Raw genomic sequence first — 27,091 nt, 5'->3', positions numbered from 1 at the left:
GCGCGCAGGTGGGGCGCCAGTACATCCGGTCGCAGCTTATACAGCTCGATAGGGATGCCATTGGGGCCCATGGCCTTGCCAGATGCGACCGAGCGGATAGCAAGGGCAATTTCGTCCGAGGTGGGAGGAGCGTCCAGCGAATCCCTGTCCTCCACCGAAAGGGAGGGCAGCGCGATGTCCCGAAGCAGGGCATGGGAATCCTCCTCCGAGCAGGGAGAAACCGGGGAATACACCTCGCGGAAATAATCCGCGAAGCAGGAGACAATGGCGTCCGGCTCGGTGACACACACACCATCCATCCTCTCGATCAACGGAACCACACGACTCGCTCTCTCCTTTTTGTCCAACCACGCAATCAATTTACCAGCCTTATCACCCACATCATACAGTCGCCCCTGTTGCTCCCACTGAGGCCCCTGGCCGCCTCCGTGACGAGGGCCCTATAGGCCGCCTGCTTGAGGTGTAGAACATGCAATGTGGCATCCGTCACCCCGCTCCCCAGGTCACCCTCTAGTTCAGTAATTTCGGCCTCCACCCGGGTTACCTCCTCCCGCTCGCACCTCCGGGCATGGGAGATAAGGGAGAGGGCCTCCCCCCTGAGAACTATCTTAAAAGCCTCCCAAAGGGAGATAGCCGAAGGGACAGACCCCACATTCTCCTCAAAGTACCGCTGCAAGGATTTGATCAATTCTGCTCGAATAGTGGGGTCGCGCAGGTACCAGGCATTGATTGGGGCTACCCTGCCCTCCCCCCTCGGGAAGACATCAAAGTGCAACAGTAATGGGGAGTGATCTGAAATACCCCGCGCCAAATGGCGCACCTCTCCCACTCTCCCAGCATAGGCCGCAGGGACAAGGACATAATCAAGCCGCGAGAGGCTACCATGGGCACCCGAGTGGAAGGTGTATTGCAGCTGCGCGGGATGCTTTAGTCGCCAGCAATCCACCAATCCTAGTGTATCTAAAAGGCCGGACAGCCACGCCTGTGCCCGGGGGAGGTCCCTGGGGGGATGACGATCCATAGACCCAGAAGCCACCGCATTGAAGTCTCCCCCAACTACCAGAAGCCCACCCGGGAGGTCAAGGAGGAGGCGCCCCAGGTCCGCAAACGTGGTAGATTGCAACCCCGGCGGAACGTACACTGATACAAAAACGATCACTTTGCCCTCCATTCTACCCACCAAGACAGTGTAACGTCCCCTCTCATCATGGCGCACCTCATCAATCTCCAATGGGAGCGAATTCTTAATCATGATGCCCACCCCCCGCGAGCCCGAGGTGAAGCCCGAATGGGCCGCCAAGCGATAGCCTCGCCGATTCATGGCATGAAAGGAATTACCTATAAGGTGTGTCTCCTGCAGGAAGACCACATCTGGTGAAATCCGTTTCAGATACTGCAGGACCACACCACGCTTAATCCTATCCCCCAGTCCGTTAACGTTCCATGATAACACAGTCAAATCCCTACCCCCCATCATACATGGAAGCCATCAGTCGTCCCCCAAAGAGCATCTCCAAAACAACAATACAGTAAAGGGTTCGCCTTGCGGTGCAAACAAACAACACTCCACCCCCGCCCACCCATCCCAACAGAACTCCCCCCTCCCTGCACCCCTGCATGAGCCCAGACAGCCCCCCCCAAAGTGCAGTGTGCCTGTCGCCCCATAGATGAAAAACTAACTAGTCCCCTAGAGGAGGAGGGAAAGCCCCCAATGGACCCCGCACGACCTCCATGGGAGGGGAACATACACGGTCAGCGAATGATAACAGGAATGTTGTCCAGAGCAAGGCCTACTATGCACCCCTCAGTTCTGGTCCGGCGAGCCCTCCCCGCCAACCGCACCCCCCCCACCCCCCCGGCCCCGATCCCCAGGCAGAGTATCCAACCAGTCCCCAGCCGCCTCGGGACGGTCAAAAAAGTGCGTGCGACCATCCACCTCCACCCTCAGCTTAGCTGGAAAAAGCATTGAGTACTTAAGGTTCAGGTCCCGTAGGCGACGTTTAACTCCGAGAAAACTCAGTCTCTGCTTTTGGACTGTCGGAGTAAAGTCAGGGTAGAAATTCACGTCCATATTATCGAGCTTGACCGGTCCCTGTAGCCTGGAAGTCTGCAGGATAGCGTCTCTGTCCCGAAAGTTAAAAATCCGGGCAATGAGAGGCCGCAGCGGGGCTCCGGCCTTAGGTCTTCCTCCGGGGACCCTGTGAGCACGTTCCACCGCAAAAAGTTTACTCAGCCCCCGGGGCTGGAGACGGGTGAGGATCAGGTCTTCCACAAACAAATCTGCCGCCTCCTCCTCCCGTCCCTCCGGCACCCCGACAATGCGAACGTTGTTCCTCCGGGCCCGACCCTCGGCGTCCTCCAATCGACGGTCCATCAGGGCGCTCGCCTGGCCAAGCCGGTGCACCTCCTTTTGAAGGGCCGCCACGTCTGTAGTGAGACTCGAGGTGGTGTGGGCCAGGGAATCGACCCGGTCATTCGTTTTAGACAAGTCGGCTCTCACCAGGCCCACATCCACCAGGGCCGAGTCTATCTTCTGCGCCAGAGTATCAAAGCGCTGGTCCACCGAGGCCTTCATCTCGGCAATGGCGCCCATGACGTCCCGGAGGGTCAGATCCGCGGGCTGAGCAGACGCCTCAGCCGGGCCCGCGGGGGATGTACGCTGTGCCTCTGGGGATCCCTTCTGGAGGGTGTAGCGGTCCATACTGTTTGACTGAAGTGCCGGGCCACGGCGGGTCGATTTCACCTTTGCCCGGTCGCCATCTTGCTTTGTGGACATGTCGCACTCCCAAAGTCGTGCCAATCTCCTCGAAAGGGCCGATAAACCAGTTCACAGGTTCCGGGGGGGGGGTGACCACTGGACCGCAGGACAACTCACAGCCGGCGGGTCAGCCAGGCACCGGGACAAGGCCACACCACCGCACCCCGCTCCGCAACCCTACCTCGCTTGAGGGCAAGGAGGGCGCAAAAGTGAAAGTGAAAGCGCGGGGTACGCGAGTCGCCCAGCCCTGCCCGCCGCTGTTGTTCGCTTTGTCCCCGGATCGCCCCACAACTCCAATCCGGGGGGCCGGCGCGGAGAAGGCCGCAATCTTCGAGCGGTGCTCCCACCAGTGTCCGGGGTCCGATTCGAAAACGGAAAACGGATGCCGCCTCAGCTCGGGTACACAGACACAGTCCCCTCGTCAAAGAAAGGATATAATCAGGATTAATTCAGGAGGTCGCGGAGGTCCTCGGGAGCTTCGCACCTACGCGGCCATCTTGGTTGCGCGCTAGGCTCCTCCCGACTTTGAATTTCTTGGCATATAAGCAGTATGGGTTCCCTCTTCCTTGGACTGAAAGGGAAGGTTGACAAGAGGAATGTCTGCTTCTCTAGTAGAACGTCTGGGGCATTGTTAAATGAGATTTGCAGAGCAGCCACTTGGGCAGCCCCTTCTACATCCTTTAAAGCCTACAGGGTGTTGCATGGTTCAGATATGGGAACAATTTTTGGATTGAAAGTTCTGTCTGTTGTGCAATAAATAGTAAAAGTATGTTTCGGGAATAAAATATATTTCTTGAGCTGAGCGTACACTTGTCCTGCTAGTTTGTCGCTTTGGTATATCTCATATTGTAATTAAGTAAAGGAAGAAGGACAGGGAGTAATGCCTCAATTACTTCCCGGTTATTGCATTACTCGGAGTCCTTCTCTTGCTTTGATCAATAACTTCCGCCCACCCTAATCTGTCAGTCCAACTGTATGCATGTGGACTTGGTAGGAGGTGTGGAGTGGGTGTGTCATTTTATGTAGAAATCAGGGGGTGTTTCTGAAATGCAGAATTACTGGTAAATAATCGAGGCATTACCGCGTTTTGCTTTGTTCCCTTAAATTTCGTTAATCTGAAAATGTGTTAGTAGTCATTCCTTATGTTAGAAAAATGAATGGCTTGCAGGCACTTTCTGCTTCAGGACTGTGTGCATCTTTGCAGATACAGTACCACTCTGAATTCGAACTCTTCATTAATTATAAATTTAATTTCAGATTTCAAAACCTACCTTGAGATTTTTTTCTTACTCTTAGGTAGGGCTGGTGAATGCTTCGAAAATGAAGGTAAAGTGACCATTACGCTTGTACGCAAACTGAGCAAGGAAGCTGAGAGAGTATCCTATGGTCTTTGCTGTGTGCTGAGGAGACTCTCGTGGCAAACAAGTTTTTCTAGTTCCACCACATACCTTTGTTATGTCAAATTGATTCAGTTCTGCACATTGGGCCACCTGATTGACAGTATATGGCCAGACGCTCAAATCTAGAAACCCCATTATCCTCAAACTACGAAAGCACTCACATATCTAATCATGGAACAGTATTCTGATAAAATACTGTATAAAAATATTGTGGGTCACAAATATTGTGTCAAACATATTGTAATGTAAAACATATTGTGGCAAGGAATATAGAAGCTAATAATACCGAATATCGTGTTTTCAGTTATACGATATTGTTTTTCAAATACAATTGTAAATATTAAGGGTTAATTTAATATAGCTGTATAGAATATAATTTTCAATTGATAAATATAAATTATTTTAGTATTTTACGTTATTGGTATTATTATGATATTTGGGGATTTATTAGGCATCAGGGACAGGCCCATAAGGAATAGGCAGCAACCGATACTTCAGGTGCGCGCAGCTCGTCATGTAAAATACAAACTAATGCACTGCATTCCACCCAAGGCATCAAACTGCTCGCCTAACAGTCTTAGACTACATAAAGCCGAACTGAGCATGGAAACAAACAATGTACAACACAACATCTCCCTAATCACGACAAAACGACTCGACCAGAAATGAAATAGTAAACGGGGTAAAACAAACTCCTATAAGAAAAGTACAAATAATATATTTTTTTTAAATATAGTCAAGTCTTGTAAGATTCTTTTTTTTTATATAATTTTTTATTAGAAATAAAGCACAGAATCATCAGTACAATATCACATTCAAGTGCGATTGACGTATACCGTAGCGCCACATAATACATAATTTACAATTATTCAAAAATTTGGAAGTTCTACTGTCACAATGTCCTCTCATTACAATATCTTCATCTTGTAGGATTCTTATTGGTCTCCTACAAAAAACATCTGCCACCCATACACTATGCTTTATTCATGACCATTGTCACTGAAAACAACAGAACTAGAAACCTAGAGGGCCTGAGTCTTCAACATTCTCGCCATCACACTCGATCACTTCTCTAGTTTGCTCTGTTTTTAACATTTCGAGTTGCAGGATTAGAATCCAACGAGGACGAAGTCCGTCCCCCCCAACATTTGCCATCACCCAAAATGTCCCCTACTAGAGGACTTATATTACACCAATCCGTTCTTTGAGCAACACTACACTGGAAGAAGGCCAGTCAGTTTTCTATCTCTGGTTTAGAGAAGACAGGCCCACCCTTACGAATGAGTACCCAGTTTCCCTCTTATTAGTATTTTAGTGGTATAGTCACCATCTCATGATGTGCTTTGCTTTCACACCACTTGTTACATGTTCCTTCTCTCACAAATTTTCACGGGACCCTGTTACACCACCTGTTGGGGTCCATCTAGGTTGCTACAGGGTTAGCATCTATCCCCCTCAACAGTCTAAAAGGAGAGACTGCTGTTACTGTGTGTGGAGTGTTTGAAAATTCCACACCTTTTCGCAGAGATACTTTTCCACATCCATATCAGTAGCTAACATGGTTTGTATGACCTCTTTTAGAAGCCTATTTGCGCACTCTACCCCGCCACTTATAGAAGGACACAAAAAGGCAGCCTTTTCTCCTCTATTCCATGTAACTTCAAAACGTTTAACATTTTGCCAGACAAAAATTGCGTGCTATTATTTGACACAAGCGTTCTTCAATGTTAAAGGCTTTTTCTATGACATCATATGTAGTTGGACTTTGCAAAAAGTAAAAGTGCCCCATTTCAAGAAGTACACTGCTGAGACACATGCCCTGTTTCAAGATATGATATGGCTCAGCTTAGCTAGGAGTCAGTCACATTCAGGGGTTCCTTCATTACCTTCCAGTGTTTTTCTGAAAGGAGACACTCCCGCCTCCTATTCGCATGCACATCCACGTTGGCCTCCATAGGTGGCCACCAATGATGGTAAGCAGCTTTCTGGTGGAGGTAGCGCCAGTTTGTCCATCTAGACCAATTCTTATCAGCCACTCTCTCCCAGCTTGTGGCAGAACAAACAACTCATGTCTTACTAAATGATTGCCCTCGATACTAATACTAGCAGATGCGTGAGCAAAGTGTCACACACCGACATCCAAATCCCTGCCTAGTGGTCAAGCGCTCACAAGAAATGTCTTCCTTTGCTCAGTCTGGGTGTCCGTCTCACGCTCCCTCCCGTTCCATTCCTGTGATAGTGACTCCATGATTGATTACAAACATTAGCACAACACGAGAATCATCAGACAACGCGAGTAATGAGAAGCAAATGTAAGTTCAATGATAAAAAAACACAAGAGATTTAGTAAACATCAGTAACTGAGCACAAGGAATAGGCAGCAGCCAAAACTGTAGGCGTGTGCAGCTCATCAGTTTACCTTATAAGGTAGCAAGATGACAAAAAATATGCAAATTAGAATCGTCTACACTACAGAGGCTTCATATCTTTCAATTCAATATATACTCTCTCCAGGTATATAGATCCTGCAAATTATTTATGTTGGTTTCTCTGTCTGGTTTCTGTTCGCCTCCTAAAGCTCGGGCAAAGGACAGACAGGCTGATATTGTACTTTTTATGGAAGGATGCTTGAAGGTGGAAGAGCCATATTGGTTATTCAGTAACATTGGCTAGAAGCTATTGCGTTTGATAATGTAATATGACAACTTTCCACTGGATGGCAATGTTGCACTGATCACAGGTTTCCACCGCACATTGCAGGTTTCACTTCGTTCTCATCAAAGACCAGAGCGTCCTTAAATGGAGCAGGGGTGTGTGCTGTTAACTTTTCTGCTCTACAATGTACCGAATATGTTAGTTGATGCCATATACAAGTCATCAAGCTTTACACACAAATGTATATTTTAGGTGAAATATTTGTGAGTTGCCGCTGCCAGACTCCTGAGCGGAAAGTACTTCAATTCACCAAAACGACAGGCGCAGCACAAGTGACAGCAGGCGTTCACATAAGAGGAGCCTATGTCCCACCCTTAGTGCCTCACAGCCTATTTATTGCTTAGGGGATAAGCGGGAGGGCAGGGACATGGCTGCATGTCATTACCTACTGGCCGTCGCCAGTAGGTAGTTTTAGTTAGGAACTAATTCCCACATTGCATTTTTTATTCTGCTAATAACTTTGGCGCCCTTTGACGAATCTATGAGAAATTTTCAAAAGTAGTTTCTGGTCACTTCAGAAGCTGTCTGGAAAGTTCAGTGGAGTGCGAGCTGAGAAAAAGGGGGTGTCCCAAAACGTACGTTCTATGCAATTTCTCATAGGGATTTTGAATATGACTACAGCCTGAACCGCTGAACAGAATTAAACCAAATTTGGCAGAAAGCTAGCTCTTGATCGAGAAAGAGCCCTTTTTGTGATATCAGTTCAGTCGTTTTTCGAGTTATTAAAGAAAGAAAGAAAAAAGAAATACAGATATCTAGGGACACGAATCCTCCACGGATCCGACAGATCTCATGCTGAGATGATTGACTACCAACACTTCACCATTATATTTTTTTAAAATTTTTGCAGTGAATTTGCGGAGGATCCGCATATTTGCAGCAAAGGTTTGTCTAAAAATAAGCGCGGTCTCCTGCACTTGTTTTTTAATTTACCACCAGGTGGGCCAGGTCCTTGGGGGTGGATTTTATATTATAGCGGGGTAGGAGAGACGCTCGTGGCCGCCCTCCCCAGGTTGATTTCAGCCCAGGAAATGGGGTCCCGGGTCCAATATTGGCCTGGAAAGAGGCTCTCTGAGCCCCCTCCTGTTTTATGTACTGGGCAGGCCCTGGGGATAGGTTCCCTAGGGCCAATACTGGCCCAGTGAGGGGGGCTGCATGCCCCCTTCTCCTTAATAGTAAGACTGGGCCCAAGGAAATGGGGTCCCCGAATCCAAAATCAGCCCAAATTTGGCAGCATGCCCCTCCCCTTTTTAAATATGAAAAGGGTGTCTTGCTGAGCTCCAGGGCACTCACCATTTACTAGGCAGTCACTGGGGCATATGGTCTCTGGGGCCAATATTGGCCTAGGAAGGGGGGCTGCGGCTGTGCCATGCGAGGTGTGGTGTTGACTGCATATGGTGTGTTGGCTACAGGGCCTGGAAGTAGGCCAAGCCCTGCGCCCCACCCCCACCGCACACGTGTGAGGCAGAGGTTGAATTAATGTGGCCGGGCAGTCATTTGGTCTAGAGTTGCCCTCTGCAATATCCACATGCCTTTAGGAGTCCTCTTCGTGGGCTCGATGCTGTGCCGTGGTTGAATTGTATTAATGGACTTTGTCCTGATTGCCCTGTTGAGTACGGCCTCCATATGAGACGCGCTAGCCTTCGAGAAATCTTTATATCTCCTTAGCGTAAGGATGTTTTGGAGGTATTTTCCTGACTCCTGGAGTATGACCTCTCTCAGTTTAGAGGATGCACAGCCTTGAACTATCTGCCCTCTGATCTCCTCTTGCTCAACATGGAACCCGCACATGCTTGAGAGTTCCTTGAGTCTGCCATGAAAAACATCAAGCAGCTCTTCAGGTTCTTGGTGGGCCAGTCTGAAAACGAATCTCTCATAGTTTCTGTTCGCCATTGGCTCATATTCCGGATTTAGGCCAGCCACAAGCATGGCGTTGGTCGTGGGCGTGGCCTTAGTGAATTTTTTTTATACTGTATGGATGTGGTGCCTCCCAAATTTAGCAGGAGGGCAGTACATCTTTCCTACGCTATGTCTGCACCCTCAAAGTAGAACAGAGATTGTCCACCCAGTCCCTCCACTTGAGCGCCTGTGACGAGGGCGCGCCCTCAATGATGAATAGCTCTTTGGCAGGGACAGTGTACATGCTGTGGCGGTGTACGGGGTGTGCAGCAATGTTGGTGACTGTTGCTGGGCACACTGGTGGAGTGGATGCACCCCTCATGGCACAAGCACTGCAAAGAGCGTGAAACAGCCGCCTGGCCATAGGATGAAAAGCAGTCTTTATACTTCAACAGGCCTCACCTGGGAGTCTGGCATGTATAGTGCCTGATTGTCGTCACTTTGCGGAGCCTTAGAGGCGTGTGATGTAGGGCTGTCTGCTGTACCATTTGCTCAGGCCAGCTTTGGCTGCAACTGCTGAAGATGCACCTTTCACGGCTGTGTGGGTGAGGCACATTCCCACCCCGGGAGGAGGAAGCCGAAGAGGTGTAGGTCGCAGGCAGAGGAGGACGGGGGCGGGGCCACAGACTGGGGGCTGCTCCGCAGAGGGAGGGAAAGGCAGACAGCTTGGTCTCTCCAGGCACAGGCAGGCCAGAACCCCGCGGGATGTGAGGGGCTGCACAAGAGCCCTGCCGCCGCAGGTGAGCAGTGCGCAGCGGCCACGTTGACGGCACGGGTTCCCTTTGTGGGGGATGCATGGGCAGAGCTCTGTAGTGTCCTGCTGGACACCTTCTAGTGTTCAGCCTTCTGCTGCAACAACACTTACACCCACCCATCACAAGCAACACCGGTCAGGTGACCCTGCCAACAAAAGGGGGCGAGTGCACGTGACCTGGACCAGTTCCAGTATCCAAACTACAATGTGTTAGTGTGGTAATTTGCTTATCGTGTGGGCCTAGGGCCCAAGTAACTACAAGCGCCAGTGTAGTGCCGGGCATTCCAGACCTACAGCGGCCTTAGGCAGTGCAGGCCTGCCAGCATGTGGTTTGATAGCGCAAGTTGAAATGAACACATGGAGGCAGATGGTGTTTCACTCTGTATCCGGCGCATACCTGCCCATGCAGCCATGCCCGACGCATTTTGTTGTTTGCTGCAGGCAGCATGTGGGTGAAACTTCTAGAGCCACGTCAGCTGGGTCGGAACAGCCCAACCCTATTCCTATGCGGAGGTGCCTTGTTCTATGAATTAAAGTACATTCCCTCACTTCAATTCATACATCCTCCGCCCTCCCTTTACAGTCAAGACAACTGTAAGCAGAGCTTGTCGACGAAGCAGGAGGAGCAATGGGGGAGGGGCTTTTATGACATAAGTTAAAGGGTGGGGTTTCTACTGAGGCACGACTGCCTCCTCGATTTGTTATAAATTAAATTGAGGGAGTACAACTCGGAGTAATGCAGTCACCAGGAAAGTAATTGAGGCAGTTCTGCACACTGGGCCACCTGACTGACAGTATATAGTCAGAAGCTCAAATCTAGAAACCCCATTATCCTCAAATTACACCAAGAACTCCCATATCTAATCATGGAACAGTATTCCGATAAAATACTGTATAAAAAATATTGTTGGTCACAAATATTGTGTCAAACATATCGTAATCTAAAAAATATTGTGGCAAGGAATATTGAAGTTAACAATATTGTGTTTTCAGTTATATAATATTGTTTTTTAAATACAATTGTAAATATTAAGGGTTAATTTAATATAGCTGTATAAAATATAATTTTCAATTTATAAATATAAATTATTTTAGTATTTTACGTTATTAGTATTATATGTGTGCTTCATTTGTTTTCGTATAGATTTTAAGTTTTGATTGGCAAGTTTTTTTTATGTAATTAGAAATTGTTACATTGGTAGCAGGTTGTGGGCTTGTAGGGGATTAGGGTAGAAAACTTTTTTTTAAAGTAAATCATTGTTTTTAAGTTGTAAATCATTTTTAGGTAATTTAAGTGCAAATTGATAATTATGTAAATTAATTGATTAATTGTTATTTTTAATATTTGTTCATTTTTTATGGATTGGTTGATCAGTTTATGAAATTGCGTACATTATATTGGTATTCATTGTTTTAATTATAATTGCTTTTGTAATAATTAAGATAATATTAATTTTTCATTTTTTATAATTGCGTTAATTATTTTAATTATTTATTAAGGTGGAAGGTAGGGATATGTTTTAATGTTTTAAAACATATTAAAAATGTTTTACTTTACTTCTTGTATTAGTAATATAAAGTACATTTTTGTTTTGGTCTATTTTAGATGTTTTATTTTAAAAGTGTAGGAGTCGGAATAGTAAATATGACCCCTCAGAATTTAAACTTTCCCTACTGTTGCTTAGATTAGAATGGGAATAGTAAATATGACCTCTCAAAAGTCTAAAACTTTCCTTACATTTGCTTAGATTAGTGTGAGAAAGTAGGAGTGGAAATAGTAAATATGACACCTCAAAATTCCAAACTTTCCCTCCTGTTACTGACCCTGCAGTGAATCTGATGCTGATAAAGCAAGAACCAGCCGTTCTTGCAGCCTTCAAACGCGTTGTCACATTAAACTTTTTTTAAAGATTTTAATTTTTTTAATTTAATTTTAAAGTGCCGATATCCTGACACTTTAATCCTGCATGATAAAGCATGATTGAAGGGTAAGTTTCCTGATTTAGAGACTGATCACAGTCCAGTGACACAATGTGCTTGCCAGAACATGGGCAACATCTTCTCCATCACAAACAACTATTAAAAAATCAATCAAGGATGATGAAGAAAGGAAATTAATCATTAATAATCAGAAGACAACGTTGGGGAGGTAAAATATATGAAATGTCTTCGTTAAAGGACAGACGGAACAGCAAGAGAGGCATTATTCATAAGCATGGATGGACATATTCTACAAATGTATAAGTGCATTATCAGTACAACTTTCGTGACGGTCACAACTCTTACCATCTGGTGTACTTTCATGCCATTTATTATTGGTGCTCCCTTCCGTTCTTATAAAGTCTTCTTTAGATCCTACTGCTTTGATAGATTTTGTCTCCTTTGTTGATGTCCAGCTCAAAAATGTGCAAAGGAACCACTAATACTTCATTGCAACATTTAACAGAAAACCTAACATTACAGACTCTTTTTGACCAGTTTTCAGCCAGGTCATAGTCCTAAAGTGGTTGTTTTGAAGGTGTCAAATGGAATGATGGAAGAAAACGAAGGGTGTGTTGATCCTTATTTGATTGGATCTGTCGACGCCTTTCGACACAGTCAGTCCCCAATTGCTCCTGCAGCATCTGTAGGACTTGGGGGCCTGACTTAAAGTTTAGCGGACTGAGTTTTTTTTATCGAGGTGAAGAAGGACAGTGCCTACGCCATCCCATGGGACCTCCGCCCGCCAAATTTAAAGTTGTCTGCCGGCCCTGTGGACAGCTCTCTACAGTGCCAGGGATCACTGACATTGTGGTTTCTGTTAATGTAGGAAAGCTTTGACAGGCAGTACTGTCATCCATTAAGGCCAGCTTTCAAACTTTTTTTGTTTTTCGAAAGCAAACTCCAAAACAGGAGTTTGTTTTTAAAAAATGAACTATTGTGACCCGCATCCTGGGAGTGGAGGTCATTATTGTTTTTTCCTTGACATTTAGTGCCAGGTTTGTCCTGGCAGTGGCAGATAGGAAATGGAACACGTTATACCATCCACCATAAATAGAGCAGACATTGTAAAGTCTTTCATTGGATGGTCCTTATTCTGTCGGGCCGTCAGAGGAAATATTCCATTGACAGAGCCGATGGATAGGGGGGGTCTGTTGAGGGAATAGTTACAGTCCACCTGTCTCTAAGTGAGGCACGCTGACGGGTTTGACGCACAGGGTACTCCCATTGCATTTGTAATAGAGTAACCAGGCCGCCAAACTCTACAAGTCCCTAATGAAGGTCACATCTTTTCTTTTTGATATGTGTCATTCTCCCTTATCCTATAATAAATATTACAAAAAAACACTAAAACATGCACAGGGAACTTCCATTTTGCCTGATCATAATTTCTACATTAGAACATTATCAAAAGAGCTGTCTAAGAAGCATAGTAAGCACTTTATGCCTATAGACAGCACTTACCTCCTCATGTAAATCAAGGCAGAAGATTAGAAACCAACTTTTTTAATATCCTCTGTGCTTCAAATAACTAGGCATTGCATGCGTTGTAATATCTGAAAGCATAACCACTCTTTACTGACTAACCACATTTTACTGACTAAAAATGATTCACCCCTGCGGCACCCTTGCCTTTGGATAGAATCAACAGGTGAATAGATTCCCCGACCCAACCATCACCACCACTTCATTTATTGGAAACCCAGGCAATATGACAATCCCAGACTTCGAACTCTCAGGTTTCCGTAGTCTTAAAAAAGTGTATTCTTCATGTAAGATAATCATTTTATGTCCGTGTTCAACTTCCATCAACTAGTAACACCAATGAATGCCCTTATTTCATTTGGCTAAATGAGCCAATCACATTTAAGTTAAATTACCAGCTATATCATCCATCGCTGCCTGCGGGGACAGCTACTACCAGAAAGTGGATCATGCTAAAATACCAGAGTACGGTCAAGGGAGATTTTTTGTGACTCGAATCCTTTTGTCCGAGAATTTGTAAAATAATAGACTTGTCTGAGCTTCAGTTTCTTGTCAATTTATTCACAATCCTACTGTCTCCTCTAACCTGCATTGCTGTCCATGTTTCAGGGTTCAAGCAGCAAAAGAATAAAACAACAACCCCTTCCACCTAGGAAACTACATGCTTATCTGCAGTCCTAGAAGGGGTTAAAAGTAGCTGCAAACAGTAAGTAATTGCCTGAAAACTGTAACTTTTGGATCTCTCTGTCCTCTAAAGCAACATGATGCCACTGTAGTGAAAGTGCACCCAACTAATATATCATAAAAGAGTCCTATATCTGAGGAGAGGACTGATGAGGGGACATGGCACAGAACTGCCATGGGTGAGGGCGACCCGGTCTAGGCTCGGCTGTCCACTGAAGGACAGAGTTTGTGTCTAGGGAAGAATTGATACGTGAGTATTGGACACTGGGTGCCTTGTAGGGGGAAGGAGGAACTAGTCCAATTAACTTTAAACTACAGGAATTCCCCACTGGCCACTGGCCAGCAGAAAGACCACTTGACCTCACCGTCTGATAAAAGCATTGCACGAGAAAAGAAGCAATGACCATAAGAGCCATTCTTCTTCTAATCGCCTTATGACAGACAATAACATACGAGCTTGTCTTTGGGATTAGATGCCTATTTGACTCATCAGTGCCCGTCATGAGAGGGTAGATGTTCCAGTTATGGAATTTGCCTTTGAGCCCATTAACAGCTGTACAGGGTTGCTCTCTGACCAGTGTCCCAGGAGCTTGGTTCATCAGTGTTCCCAGGTTACCAGTGTAGTGCATGCCATACCACAGTCAAGGCCCAGCAGCAGGGACTCAACAAGCGCCGTGGGGGTTTCAGACACAGTGAATGACTGCCTGGATGTCAGTCAGTGAGATTCTCCTCACCTCACAGACACCAATACTGCATTAAATGTTTACACTTAGATTCTGCTGCCAAGAAACGCAATAGGGAAACAAGCACAATGCTTTTTTACCTCAATCAGGAAATCTCCGGTGCGGAGCCCCGCCCTCCAGGCCACGCCCTCCACATCCACCGATTCCAGATACTGGAGGGCTGGGAAGGCGGGCGTCGGCGTGAACTCCTCGATCGGCGTCTCTGCTGAAAAAACAAATGAGCAGGTCAACCTGTGCGGCGTATGAAACAGTATCGGGCTCACTCTCAGTTATTATCAACCGCACACGTCTCAAAATCTAGGCATTCACCGCCTTGATGACAGCAGTGTAAGCCTAAACTGGCATTTCATTGGTCTGGCATCACGAGAGCCCTAAAGGTAAACCTCAACATGACCTTTTTTTTCCTAAAACCAAAGAAGGCCTCACCAGGCCTCTGACAAAAGGGCACAATCCTGATTTTTTTTGCATAAGGACAAGAGTAAAGGTCAAAGAAATCCCTTTCTTACAACGAAAAACACAGTAAGACATTGTAAATGAAAAAATGTTTTAAGCTGTAAACAAAAATAATTGTGAACGATTAAAAAATGAAAAGGCAACACTGTTTAAGAATTACATGAACATATCTTACTTCATTTAAAAACGTTCTATTTTCCTATTTTTACCTGTTACATGTAAGGGTGTGTCCTGGGGTCATGTGCGGACTCTTCGCTTCTGAGGGCGGCACATTTTGTGCCCGTCTTCTCTTTTCCAGGCACCTCTGTCACAGCGCCAGTGGCTCTTGTCTGACCACGGGGGCTTTAAGAGTGCACATTCTACATGGACACTCTGGGAAGGACCTGGGGAGAGTACTCCCCTTGACCTCATTGGATTTTCACTCCTCTGCATGAGTAAGACCCCGAAGGAGGAGGAATAAGGAGGTGGGCAGTCTGTGCTCCATGAAGGACTGAACCGGTCACCAGCTGGAGCAGGTACTTGAGAAGGCAGGACAACACCCGGCTTGTGATCTGGGAGAGGACTAGATCAGGTAAATGAGATGACGCACATGGAAAGGACACAGGACCGCATGCCCCGACTGGACCATGATGTCAATACCCCATGCAGACAGGGTGCTTCCTTGCAGGCCTCCTCCAACTGATTGTGTAGAATGAGCATGCCTTCCTTGGGGACTAGCGGTTACCTGGAGGAAGAAGTTAAGTGTACCGCTCTCTTGGCCTAATCCCTGCTTCCAAAATAAAGGGCAACTCATGGCTGCACTAGTTCTAAAATGAAAGTTCTGAAATGTGTAAGAATTAATTCAATTATTGCTTAGCATATATTGTAGTCCAAAACATAGTTCAAACTATATTCTTTGTTCCCCCTCATAAAAATGCACTTTTCGCGATTTCTAATATTTTTTATGAACATAAACAATTCAACAGGTGTGCTATATATATGCATCTACTGCATGTTAACATACAGTAGCGGCATGACAAGTAGGAGCCATAAGACTCGACTCGGCAAGATGTATGTGTCAAAAAATTGTTATGTGAATGTGTACTACAAATGGGTTTGTTAGCTGTTCAAGACAAATCATTGTTTCCAGAGGGTTGACTTTGAAGTTTATGAGTCCTTTTGGCCTTACGCTGTTGCTAATTTCATAGCCAACTCATCTTCAGGGTATGAAAGTTAATATAGAAGTTGTGAGAAAGTGTAAATAAACTGGCGCTTCTACAATGCGTGTTGCACTATGTGTATGTCATTAGAGATCTATAAGAGATATATAAGTTATATCAAATACATAATGGCACGAAATCACAGCATTAATCTGATATAGGGAAGTGGTGCCACTATTACTCTATGCACACTGATGAAAAAATCCAGTCCATGTAAGTGAAGAAGGGCCAGATGAACAACCATTCACTTTAGCGAGTCGCAAATTGCACTGAATTGCGACTCGCTAAAGTGAATGTACAACAGTGTCTAGGACACTATTTGCAATTCCCAATGGGGTCGCAAATTGCATGCCTCATCAATATTCATAAGGCAAGCACATTTTGCAACCCCATTGGGAATGGCTAGCACTCACAGAGATGGTGGCCTGCTGGGGTCAGCAGACCACCATGTCTGTGATGGCTTTTTAAATAAAGCAGTTTTTTTAATTAAATGCAGCCCATTTTCTTTAAAGGAAAACGGGATGCATTTAAAAAGACAAATAAGACTTTTCAGCTTCATTTTTGAAGGGACTACCGCCTGCTCTTAAAAAATATTTTCACACTCACTCACAAAGGGAAAGGGGTCCCCTGGGGACCCTTTCCCGTTTGAGAGTGGTTTACCACCTACTTGAAGTAGGTGGTAAACTGCAAGTGTTTTACAACTGCAAATGCGGTCACAAAACAACAGTACATGGCATTGAGACTCGCTATTAGGAAGGGACGCAGAGAGTCGCAAACGCTATTTTACGAGTCAGTGACTCGCAAAATAGCATTTGTATAAGCTTGGGCCCATTTTTGCGGTCACAAACGGGCTGATATCCAGTTTGCGCCTGCAATAAAGGGTCGTACATCTGGCCCTGGTTTAGAGTTTGGCGCATTATTAGTCCGTCACAAATGTGATGCATATCCGTTCCACCTTATTGCAAATGGCATAGGATATAATGCACTTGTAATATGAGGTACAGGGTTTACATCACTTTTCTGACAGGCCCAAATCCTCTATATTTTTCACATTTTGTTTCTAATGACCCTGTGTGGAGAAAATTTTGCACTGCTATTCTGGTTAACGAATGACGGGGAAGGTGTATATTTTCAGTAGAAAATTGACGTCAAAATGTTTAAAAAAAATTTAGGAACCTGGTTATGGTAACACCTCAAAAAACACTCTAGGAGAGGGATCCACTGTGGTCCGTTGGAACAGCCTTAAGTTACTCCACAGGAACATTCAATAAGCTGGTCAGACCACTGGTTTGGCATTCAAAGAATTATACACTGGTACTGTGACAGCAAGAGCATGTTATATGAAAATGAGTAGGGGTTGCCTGTTTTGTTTTTACTCTGAATAACCCTCACTTATAATGCCATTACTTGTTGATAACATAAAGCAGCTGGCTATATGTTTTATCTTTGTGAGCTTGTTTTGTGCTGTTACACCAAAGCCTGAAATGTGCCACAGGAAAACTGGACCACCCTGGGATTACTGTGGCATGACTGCCACTGCACCTTGTTCATCTGGCAGACCAGGGAACCTTGGTTCTGTCCTGCCCACACGTCCTGTTTCACATGTGCCTGTGTGAAGCTGCATACTAGCAGATCTGAACACTAGAGGCTGTAGATTCATTCTACACCATCAGAGAACACACAGAGGGAACCATCGTTCACCTCACCCATGAGGGAAAGGCCATCTATTCTAGAGAAGATGCACAAACTTCAGCGACTGCTAATCTCCTGCTTTGCATTGAGCATTATTGAAGGGCCATTACTCTGAGACTGATGTGCTGATCCCTTTCTCACTTTCTACAGGGATCTTGCCTCCAACGCTTCTCTCCTCCAGCTCATGTTTAGGAGCTTGCCCATTCTCTCTGTAGAAAATACAACTTTCATCATGTTTTCCCATGGATTTCCCACTACAGATGTCAATTTTGGAGATTTCTTGTCAGACACATTCAACAAGAAATACCCACTATCCTCACTCCTCTTCCAATTGGCCCTCAAACCCCAGTTAACAGCAATATGCCTTCCACCAGCGGTGGAGGGCATTCAGCTGGGTGATGGTCAAGTGAAGGTGTTACTGCACGCTGAGGATATCTTACTCCTTTTATCTACTCCGGAGTCCCCCATCTCAGTTGTGATGTCAATCATTGATGAGTTCTGACACCTGTCCAGATAGAAGGTCAACTGGCCTAAATGGGAGGCGCTCCCTATCTTTAGGGTTACTACCAGTCCATGCACACAGGTTTACAATGTGAGACAGGTTCCTACCAGCCTTAAATATGTGGGTATTCACATCAACAGAGGGCTCTCTGGAATGGTAAAGGACAACCTCCTCCCACTGCTAGAGAGGTCTAGTCTTGACTTCCTTAAATGGGGACATCTGTACCTCCCACTGTGGAAGAGGGTACAAACGGTCAAGATGACTGTGCCCTGCCCATACAATTATTTATTAGGGATGCTACCCCTCCAGATACCCCACACTCTTCTCCTGGGGATAGAGACAGACATCAGGTCATAGAGTTGGAGTGGGTGAAGACCCAGGCTCGGGCGGCAAGGCTGTGGGCAGATACTATGGTGGGAAGCCGCCACCTTCCACATATTACGTAATATAATTTGGCCTTCCATCTTTCACAGTTGTCCATGTGTGATCCGGACGATCCTCTAATGTGGGTCCACATTCAATGCCACATATTGGAATGTCCAAATATATTCCTTCCTGTATACGTGTCTAACAGACAGCCAAAACCCATACGGCAGAGAACCCAAACCTCAATGTGACTGAAACAGTATGGTGCTCTGCACATAAGCTTGTAGGTGTTGACTCCTTCCTCCACAGTAGGGCACCTCTGCGACATAGCAGAACCTTATGTATAGCCAACAAGCCAATTTACAGGCAATCTGGGTACGAAAAAGGACCATGATACATAGACCAATTTTATCATGATTGCTACCCTCAAACCCTACCGGATACTAAGAGAGGAAGTTAGCCTTCCTGCTGCTGATCACTGGAAATATTGGCAATTGACCCACTATCTTCACGCTGTATTGTGGAATGTATCTGCCAGTAGAATTATCGATATCACCCATTCAACAGTAGATGAGGATCTGGAGTCAATTCAAATGAATTGTCTCGGAGTTGTAGAGGTTTCTAATTAAAACTGTGCACTCTAGTCATTCCCTTAATGCAACCAGATTAAATTAGCAGATAATTTTGGGCAGGAAATACTTACTTGAAGACTGGGCAACACTGCTCCTGGGCCACAATAGGGTTCATAGGAAATCTAAGCAGAAAATGGTCTACTTTAAGGTCCTCAGAGACTGATATTGGATGCTACGGACGTTGCATCGGGCACAATTACTTCCTCATTGGACTCATCTATGACTTTACAGTCCATTAACACTTGTCCCCTCGCCCCACCTTGTGCTTATTCACGATACGTCTGATATCTCTGACAGCCTCACACCCATCATTGGCTAGCCATCTCCCAGGCACTTGTCAAAATAATTATTCTCCTCCACTGGCATCTACCCACAAACCCTACAGACCAGGAGTGGCTTATAGAACTATACACGGTGGCTCACCACTTACGTACTTAACAACAAATTAGAGATTTATCAAAGGATCTGGGCAAATTTCTCCTATACTTCGAGGAGGATGACCCGCTCCTAATATCCTAACATCCTAACTCCCCAAAACTATTACGGCTCTTCTTCCCCTTACTTCTCGGCCCTAAAACAACACATGACTGTTGCTCTTCACTGTATTTTCTGCATCTGTGCTCATTATTTCGTGGACAGATTTACCATCTAGTAGGACCTACCACTTCGACTCATATACCATCGGTCTCCTTTTGAACGGTACAAAACTAAAGGCCCTGCTAAAGTGCTGATTTATTGTAGCGATGCTGGGGGCTCAGGCTGGGAAGAAACAAACTTCCCTTCTATTTAGATCTCCTTTATTTCTTTTCCCTAAATCCATACTAGGTAAAGAATGGCCTTTTAAACTCCTAGTGATCAGTTGAGCTGTGCCTCATTACTGGTAATATCCAGTTGGGACGAGTATAAAAGTGCCCCCATGATTGGTTGGGGAACAATGATGACCGGCTACTGACCCTGCTTGACCATCCATGCTTCATTACCCCTCCTCAGTTTTTTCCTTCCCTAACCCCCCTTTAGATTCCATACCCACCCTTCCCCTTCTTGCAGTTATAATGGCATTTGGAACTTTGGGTATTATTTATAGTTCTTAATTCTCGAGGACTTGCTCTACTAGGATTCCTTTGCCTTCCTTCAACATGTATCTCTGTATACTACTGTTATAATAGTGTTAAAATGAATGAATAAATGATGCAAAAAAGAAAACTTTGAAGATATACCTGCTACAATAGAAACTGAAAAAGAGATGCAAATTCAAGAGCTACATCTACCATGATGCTATGGGGTCATACTGAAGGCACATCCCCGTGAAAAGTTCTGTAATGAGCTGTCTGATTGCTGCTACAATCTTCGTTGATGTTACAGTCAACCTGGTCCGCTGCTCTGCAATCCTGGGCAAATCCGATTTGCCATGGGTTGAGATGGTGGTATAATACCAGCTGGTGATGCAGCCTATAATACTGTCTGAATGTAGTTTTATAGGACAACAATGCTTGTTCTTCCCCTCTGAGAAATATGACAACAAGAGATCATCTTGTTGGGAGGCAAGCCCTCCCTCCATTGTGGCCATCATGTATGAGAAACGCTCAGTAGCTAACATTCTTTAAGGGAAGCAACCTAACTGCCTTTTGCAGCAAGAACACTGTCGGCTCTCTTGGTTGACAGGAGCTTCCCAGAAGCCAAATATTTCTATGTAAGAAGCTCCAAGTCTGTCATCTTGGATGAGGGAAGAGCCCTATTAGTCACCTTTTTTGAGGAACTTAAGGCCAGCCATCCTGGCTGAAGAGTCTACATGGCCTCTGAATAAGGTGAAAGAGGTTTCACTGTGGCCATCCTGGCTATAATAAGCTCCACAGAAAACGTTTTTCTGAGAATTACTTTATCACTGGAGGACATCTTGGTGAAGGCCAAAAGGGAGAAGACAATCTGAAACAAGGGTGTTAGAAATAGGATTTCTGGTTGGCTAGGGCATGCACCTAAGCCAGGCAGAAACCACCACTCTAGTCAGGATAAGGGAGTTATATGCTGAAGATAACCCCTGCTCACCCCCTTGGTAGCTTGGAAGAACAGTCAGGTGTATCCCAGAGGCAATGTGTAAAGCGTTTGCGCAACACACACACAGCAGCGACACACTAGGCACACCACAAAAGAAATTCCACACTAGGTTACATCAAAAATAGCCTTTACATTACTCATAAAACACATTAGAACACTATCACATATATACACTGTGCCACTTGGCACTGGGTGTTACTTTACAGGGATTATATACACTACAGAGCCAATCGGGCCACTGTGATAACCATCACGTCATGGAATTGGTGAAAACAACCAGTAACGTCTGGTAAGGGTGCACTTAGCACCAAGCATGAGGCATGAACATCACAGCATTACATAGAATAGTCGATTAGGAATATGTCATAATCACATCAGGCCCACATTAGCCCTAAACCTCATCAGCAGCAGTGTACCATATCATCATTACTGCACACTTGGGTACCCAGCATAATGCATTATGCATGAACACAATCAGCAGGGCACCCTAATAAACATTTGCAGAAGGGCGCACACTAGTGAATCAACCTTGCGGAACATGGGGTGCCACCCTTGGCAATGCAACCCAACCTACATGTGAACATCAGGTATTAGGCAAAGCCCTCATCACAGAGCCTGATTCACAATCAGCAAAAAGAGTAATGCAGTAGGGCACATGTCATACACCCCTCCTGCCCACCTTAGACAACTGCCTCACTCCTAGGCACTTGTCGTGTACCCCAATCTTAGGGCACAAATACAGCCGGTGAAGGGCAACCACATGCCTCCCTTGCGGCTGCCACCGAATGTCCCCGCCACCCACGTGTCACCTGAAAGGGAGCGGGGGTGCAGCTCACCCGTTCTCTCTTACGGGGGCTTCCTTGGTGCTGCGATGAAAAAATGCAGATGCCCGCGATGGTGCGGCGCAGCTGCAACCAGGCCAGAAATGGGGAAGCAATTTTACCCAGGGGCCACCGTCATGGTGTCACCCTGAGCTCCCCTCCACTGCCCAGGTTTTACAGGACACTCACCCGCATCCCGGGTAAATCAGAATCCTTGGTCGAGCAACCAGTCTCTGCCTCAGATGGCCTGGCAATGCTGTTCCTCCCTCAGGTGTTCGTCACATGGAATACACAGGACTCTTCTCTGCCCCTACCAACGCCTGCAAACACGCGGAGCGCTCCTCCCCCTTACGGGGAGCCCGGCCCACAGTCAGTCAACCGCCGCCTGGCTTCCTGTTTTCAGGCCATGCATGCAACCAGACTTTCACTTCCTAACTTCCGGCCTCTGAATAGACTGTCTACATTCGGAGCAAAGTCTCCTTCAATTCCGGGCTCTCCTCCGTGTCTGAAAATGCGGGATAGGCTCCCGCCCGATCCTTGGACCTGCGGCGTCACCCGCAGACAGCAACAGTGTTCCCCTCCAGGCCCCACTAACCGGGGCTTCTCTTGTGCGGAGGGGGGAATCAGGAAGGATGCAGCCACTGGGAGCCTGTGAGGCTCCGATCCTTTAGTCAGCACGCGGGACTCTCTACTCGATGCCACGGGAGTTCCGCCTCCAACCAGTTGCAGACCTTGCCTGTCTTCCGGCCATCTACTTCACGGTTGGCTCCTCATCTTGGGTCAGCCTCATCCCTGGTCAGGCAATGAGCGCCTAACTTCCAGTTTTTGCGTTGCGGCCAGAGCCCCCGTCCCGGGCTTCGGGGACAGCAACCTGCGAGGCGTCCACAGCCTGCTTCAGGTGTGGGGACACCGCACTTCCTCCTGATACCCACAATGCTGGGCAGGCTCCCGCCGACGGCGCCTCAGCTGGTGAGCCCGCACATCGGGCTCCGGGGCTAATTTCAGCCCTTCACCCTGCGTCTTCTCCACGAGGGGAGCCAGCCACACGCTCTTCTCGGCAGGGCCAGAACAACAGGCAAAACAAGCAGCAGTTCACCTGCCTCTCTCTCCTGCCGGCCCCAGCAGGGAGCAGGCAGCGCTTTTCTTCACAAAGGTGCTCAGGCAGGCCAGCACACCGGGTCTCCTGGGCAGACAGCAGATCCTTCTGCTGCCAAGCAGGGCAGCAGGTCAATCCCCTGGTGGCGGTTCCTCCTGGCAGTCCGGCAGCCTGATGGCCCCAAGTAAGCACCAAGCAGTACACATCACACATGGGGTCACAGCTCCAATACTTATACTCTTGCAAGTCTTTGTTCTCCCCCTGGCGCTGGGCTCTGTGCCCGGTTCAAACCAGTTCTGGGGGACACTTAAGATTTTGTTCACAGTGCACAACAACCTCCTTTGTCAGTGTAGGCTCTGGCCCCAGACACAACACATGGGGCAGAGCCAGCATTGTGGAAGGCAGGCCCAGTCTTATTCAGGGTCAGGTGCTACTCCTCCCACTACTCCAAATGCAGATTGGCCTATTCAGCCTAGTGCGGATTCACCTAGCCCATCTGGAGCCACTGCACCTCCCCAGCCACTCCAGAGCCAGACATGCAGTACACAACAGGCAGGCACAAAGACACACAGCACACAGAAATGGCCACTTCTAAAAGTGGCATTTCTAAAATAGTGATAATAAATCTGCGAACACCATTACGCAGCATTTATTACCACTATTCCAAACATACCAAGCTTGACCACTCTACTCCTCAGGTCAGGGATTACCACTGAAGCACATATCAGGGAATGCCCAATGCATTCCAATGAGAGGGCAGCCTCACACTAGTGACAAACCAAAATAGCTGTTTGTCACTACCAGGACATGCCACACAGTTAAGGCACATGTCCTACCTTTTACCTACAGCACACCCTGCCCATATGGCTAGCTAGGGCCTACCTTAGGGGTGACTGATATGTAGTAAAAGGAGAGTCACAGATGTGGCAACCACTTTACGTGCCACGTCACAGTGGCAGTAAACTGCGCGCGCAGGCCCTGCCATGGCAGAGGCCGGAGACAGGTTTGAAAGGCTAATTTGGTGTGTGGCGCAAGCGGCGCTGCAAGCCCACCAGTAGCATTTAATTTACTGGTCCTGGGTATCTGAGATACCACTTTACAAGGGGCTGATAGGTAAATTAAATATGCCAAACAGGTGTAGACCAATCTTACCACATTTACCATAGAGAGCACATGCACTTTACACTGGATAGCAGTGATAAAGCGCCCAGAGTCCTAAAACCACCAACACCAGGTCAGAAAAAATACCAGGAGGAAGGCAAAACGTTCAGGGATGACCCTGCAAAAAGGGCAAAGTCCAACACAAGGGCATACCACTGAATCCATATTTTTGTCTTTGCAACTATGGTCCTTACCCAGATGTCAGAATAATCTGGTGCTACTGCTGATTTCTTTGGAAGAGCCCCAATCAGCCTTGGCTTAAATGTTCGAAACACCGAGGGCTGTCACCTATCAACTGCAAGATACAGTAATGAGGCCTCTTTGTGCTTGATTTCAGAAACACTGGAAAGGTCATTCTTCCTTACTATACTTGGCTGAATGATACCACAGACAGTCCACTGCCCTAGTGAACGCCATAGGCAGGGGCTCAATCACAAACCTTGAACTAGTGCCAGATATCCAGTCACCCCCAATGCTAAGAAAAAAGGTCTTGATCTGTTGCTCACTAGCTATTTCTGTGTCTTCCCCATTTACTCCTCCAGCTCATAGTGACTTCTGGGCAGTTCCTGTGAGTTGCTGAGCTCATCACCTGCTGATGAAACAGACCTCAAGTTGGTTTTCACAGGCCCATTCTCTCTGGTAGGTGATGGCAATTGTGACCTGCCTGTTGCATCACAGGACTCTAGGCTTCTCCACTACTCATTGTGAATTGAGTACAAAAGAGGTTGTACATTTATGAGACTTGGGTCTTTGTCTGGTTGCTATCCTTCGACCCTGGTAGGCATATATACTAGAACTCATGGTATCCCTTCATTAGTAGTAACACTAGATGTATTAAGACAAATACAGAATAAGTATGGAGCAGAGCCTGCTCTGAACTCAGGGATGAAATTGTTAGGAAATTTTGACCAGGTATCAGCTAATATATTAGCTAACATAAAAGGGGAGGTGGCAGTGGCAATACGCTAATGCACGAGGGATTTCCCTTCCGTACAACAGGAACGTGAATTACCTAAAATTATTGAAGAAACCTATTCTGAATTAGGTAGAGATAGTTTGGGAGCCAGAGCAACAAACCCTCAACTCATGGATGGTCCTGACAAGGATAACAAAGCAAGCACCCAATTCTTCCAAGAAGAAATGGGATAATAACAATAAAAAACAAAAGAAGAGAGAGAACAGATCACAATCCAGGGGTGGGTCTCCTCAACAGGAGCACTCCAAAAGGAAGTACAATCAGAGGAATCGTGATAACATTAAAAAAACCAGAGAGGTATCAGAATACTGATACACGTACCTCTCGTTCCTTTCAGGGTTCATCAAAAACCTCTGAGAGGGAAGGACGGTCAGAACACAGACAAGAAGAGCGTACAAAGTCCAGAGACACGCAACACGCTTCAGACTATACTTCCGAAAAAGAAGAAAAGCAAAAATCAAAACCTCAATTTACAAAGAAGAAAGTAGCAGGTCTTAAAATTAGACATGCCCAGAATTCTGAGGACTCAACTTCTGAACGGGGAATGGGCTCTGACGATGCTAAACAATGCAGCAGAAGTAACAATAGCTTGCAAGAACCTGATGGAATTTCTGGTGATAGCAGAGTTGAATGAGCATATCACAGTGGAAACACCTGATTCAAGGGTAAGTGTCCCACATAGGTTACATGAAATAACACTCCAAATGGAGGGGGACAAACCCAGAAAAATTAAAGGTCTCTTTTGGTAGAACCTGACTTATGGCTATGACATGTTTTTGGCTGAAAAAAATTAGCCGCCAGAAATTGTTATGGATTGCCCAAAGGGAGAAAAAACATACATATGTGCAGGAGTGAGCGGTAGCACTTACAACAGCATTATATCGCAACCATGTTGGGTGGGATGCTGAGTCACCTCACCATACAATCCCAGTAAAAACAACTCCAACTCCACTGAGTCAATACCCAATAAAACAAGAAGCGAAAAAACAGGTCAAGGAGATCTTAGATCAACTTGAATACCAGGGTGTAATTGAAACTTGCACCTCTTCAATAAATAATCCTTTGTTTCTCCTAATGAAACCGATAATTCATTACGTCTAGTTTTAGACTAAAGACATCTGAACACATGCACTAAAACATTTGCAGTACAAAATGCACACAGTGCTGCATTAATGAATAACATTGTGCTGAAAAAATACAAAACCACATTAGCTTTCTCAAATGGATTGTTGTGCCAAAATATAGCACCTGAGAGCAGGTATGTGACAGCATTCTCAGCGCTCGGTTTTGATCGTCAATTTTGTCACCTCCCCCAAGGGTATAAGAATAGCCTGGATTGTTCTTCGCTAGTGTAACAGAGTTACTTCAGAATTTGGATGAGGAGGCATTGTCCTATGTAGATGATATATATCCGACAAATTATATTTTAAAGCATCACTTGACCAGAGTGAGCAACATAATTTTGGGTTTTGCCTCTTAGGGCCACAAATTCAAATTTAAAAAAAAACAAAAATAGCCCACCTCAATGTCCTATTTTTGGGATACGAGCTTTCAAGTGAAGGGAAAAGCCTGGCAGCTAACGTTTTAGAAAAGTGTGCGCTGCTCTAACCTCCTAAATCTTTGAAGAAGTTACAATCCATATTGGGATTCCTAAGTTTTGGCAGAACATACATTTTAGATTACAAAGAAAAAGTCAAACCTTTCTACGACCTAATAAGACCTA

General features: G+C 46.1%; 1 protein-coding gene across 2 annotated transcripts in view; it reads right to left on the bottom strand.

Moving 5' to 3' along the window:
- SHANK3 (SH3 and multiple ankyrin repeat domains 3) overlaps positions 1 to 27,091 on the bottom strand; it is a 2,151,740-nt gene that overhangs the window by 325,400 nt on the left and 1,799,249 nt on the right. For both annotated transcript variants that reach the window (XM_085653773.1, XM_085653774.1), the window contains one exon: positions 14,499 to 14,623. In XM_085653773.1, coding sequence (XP_085509899.1) covers positions 14,499 to 14,623 — 125 coding nt within the window. The remainder of the gene's footprint in view (positions 1 to 14,498; positions 14,624 to 27,091) is intronic.

The sequence above is a fragment of the Triturus cristatus genome, chromosome 4_1 (assembly GCF_964204655.1).
Source record: "Triturus cristatus chromosome 4_1, aTriCri1.1, whole genome shotgun sequence".
NCBI classification, from domain to species: Eukaryota; Metazoa; Chordata; class Amphibia; order Caudata; family Salamandridae; genus Triturus; species Triturus cristatus.
This window is presented reverse-complemented; position numbering and strand designations above follow the sequence as displayed.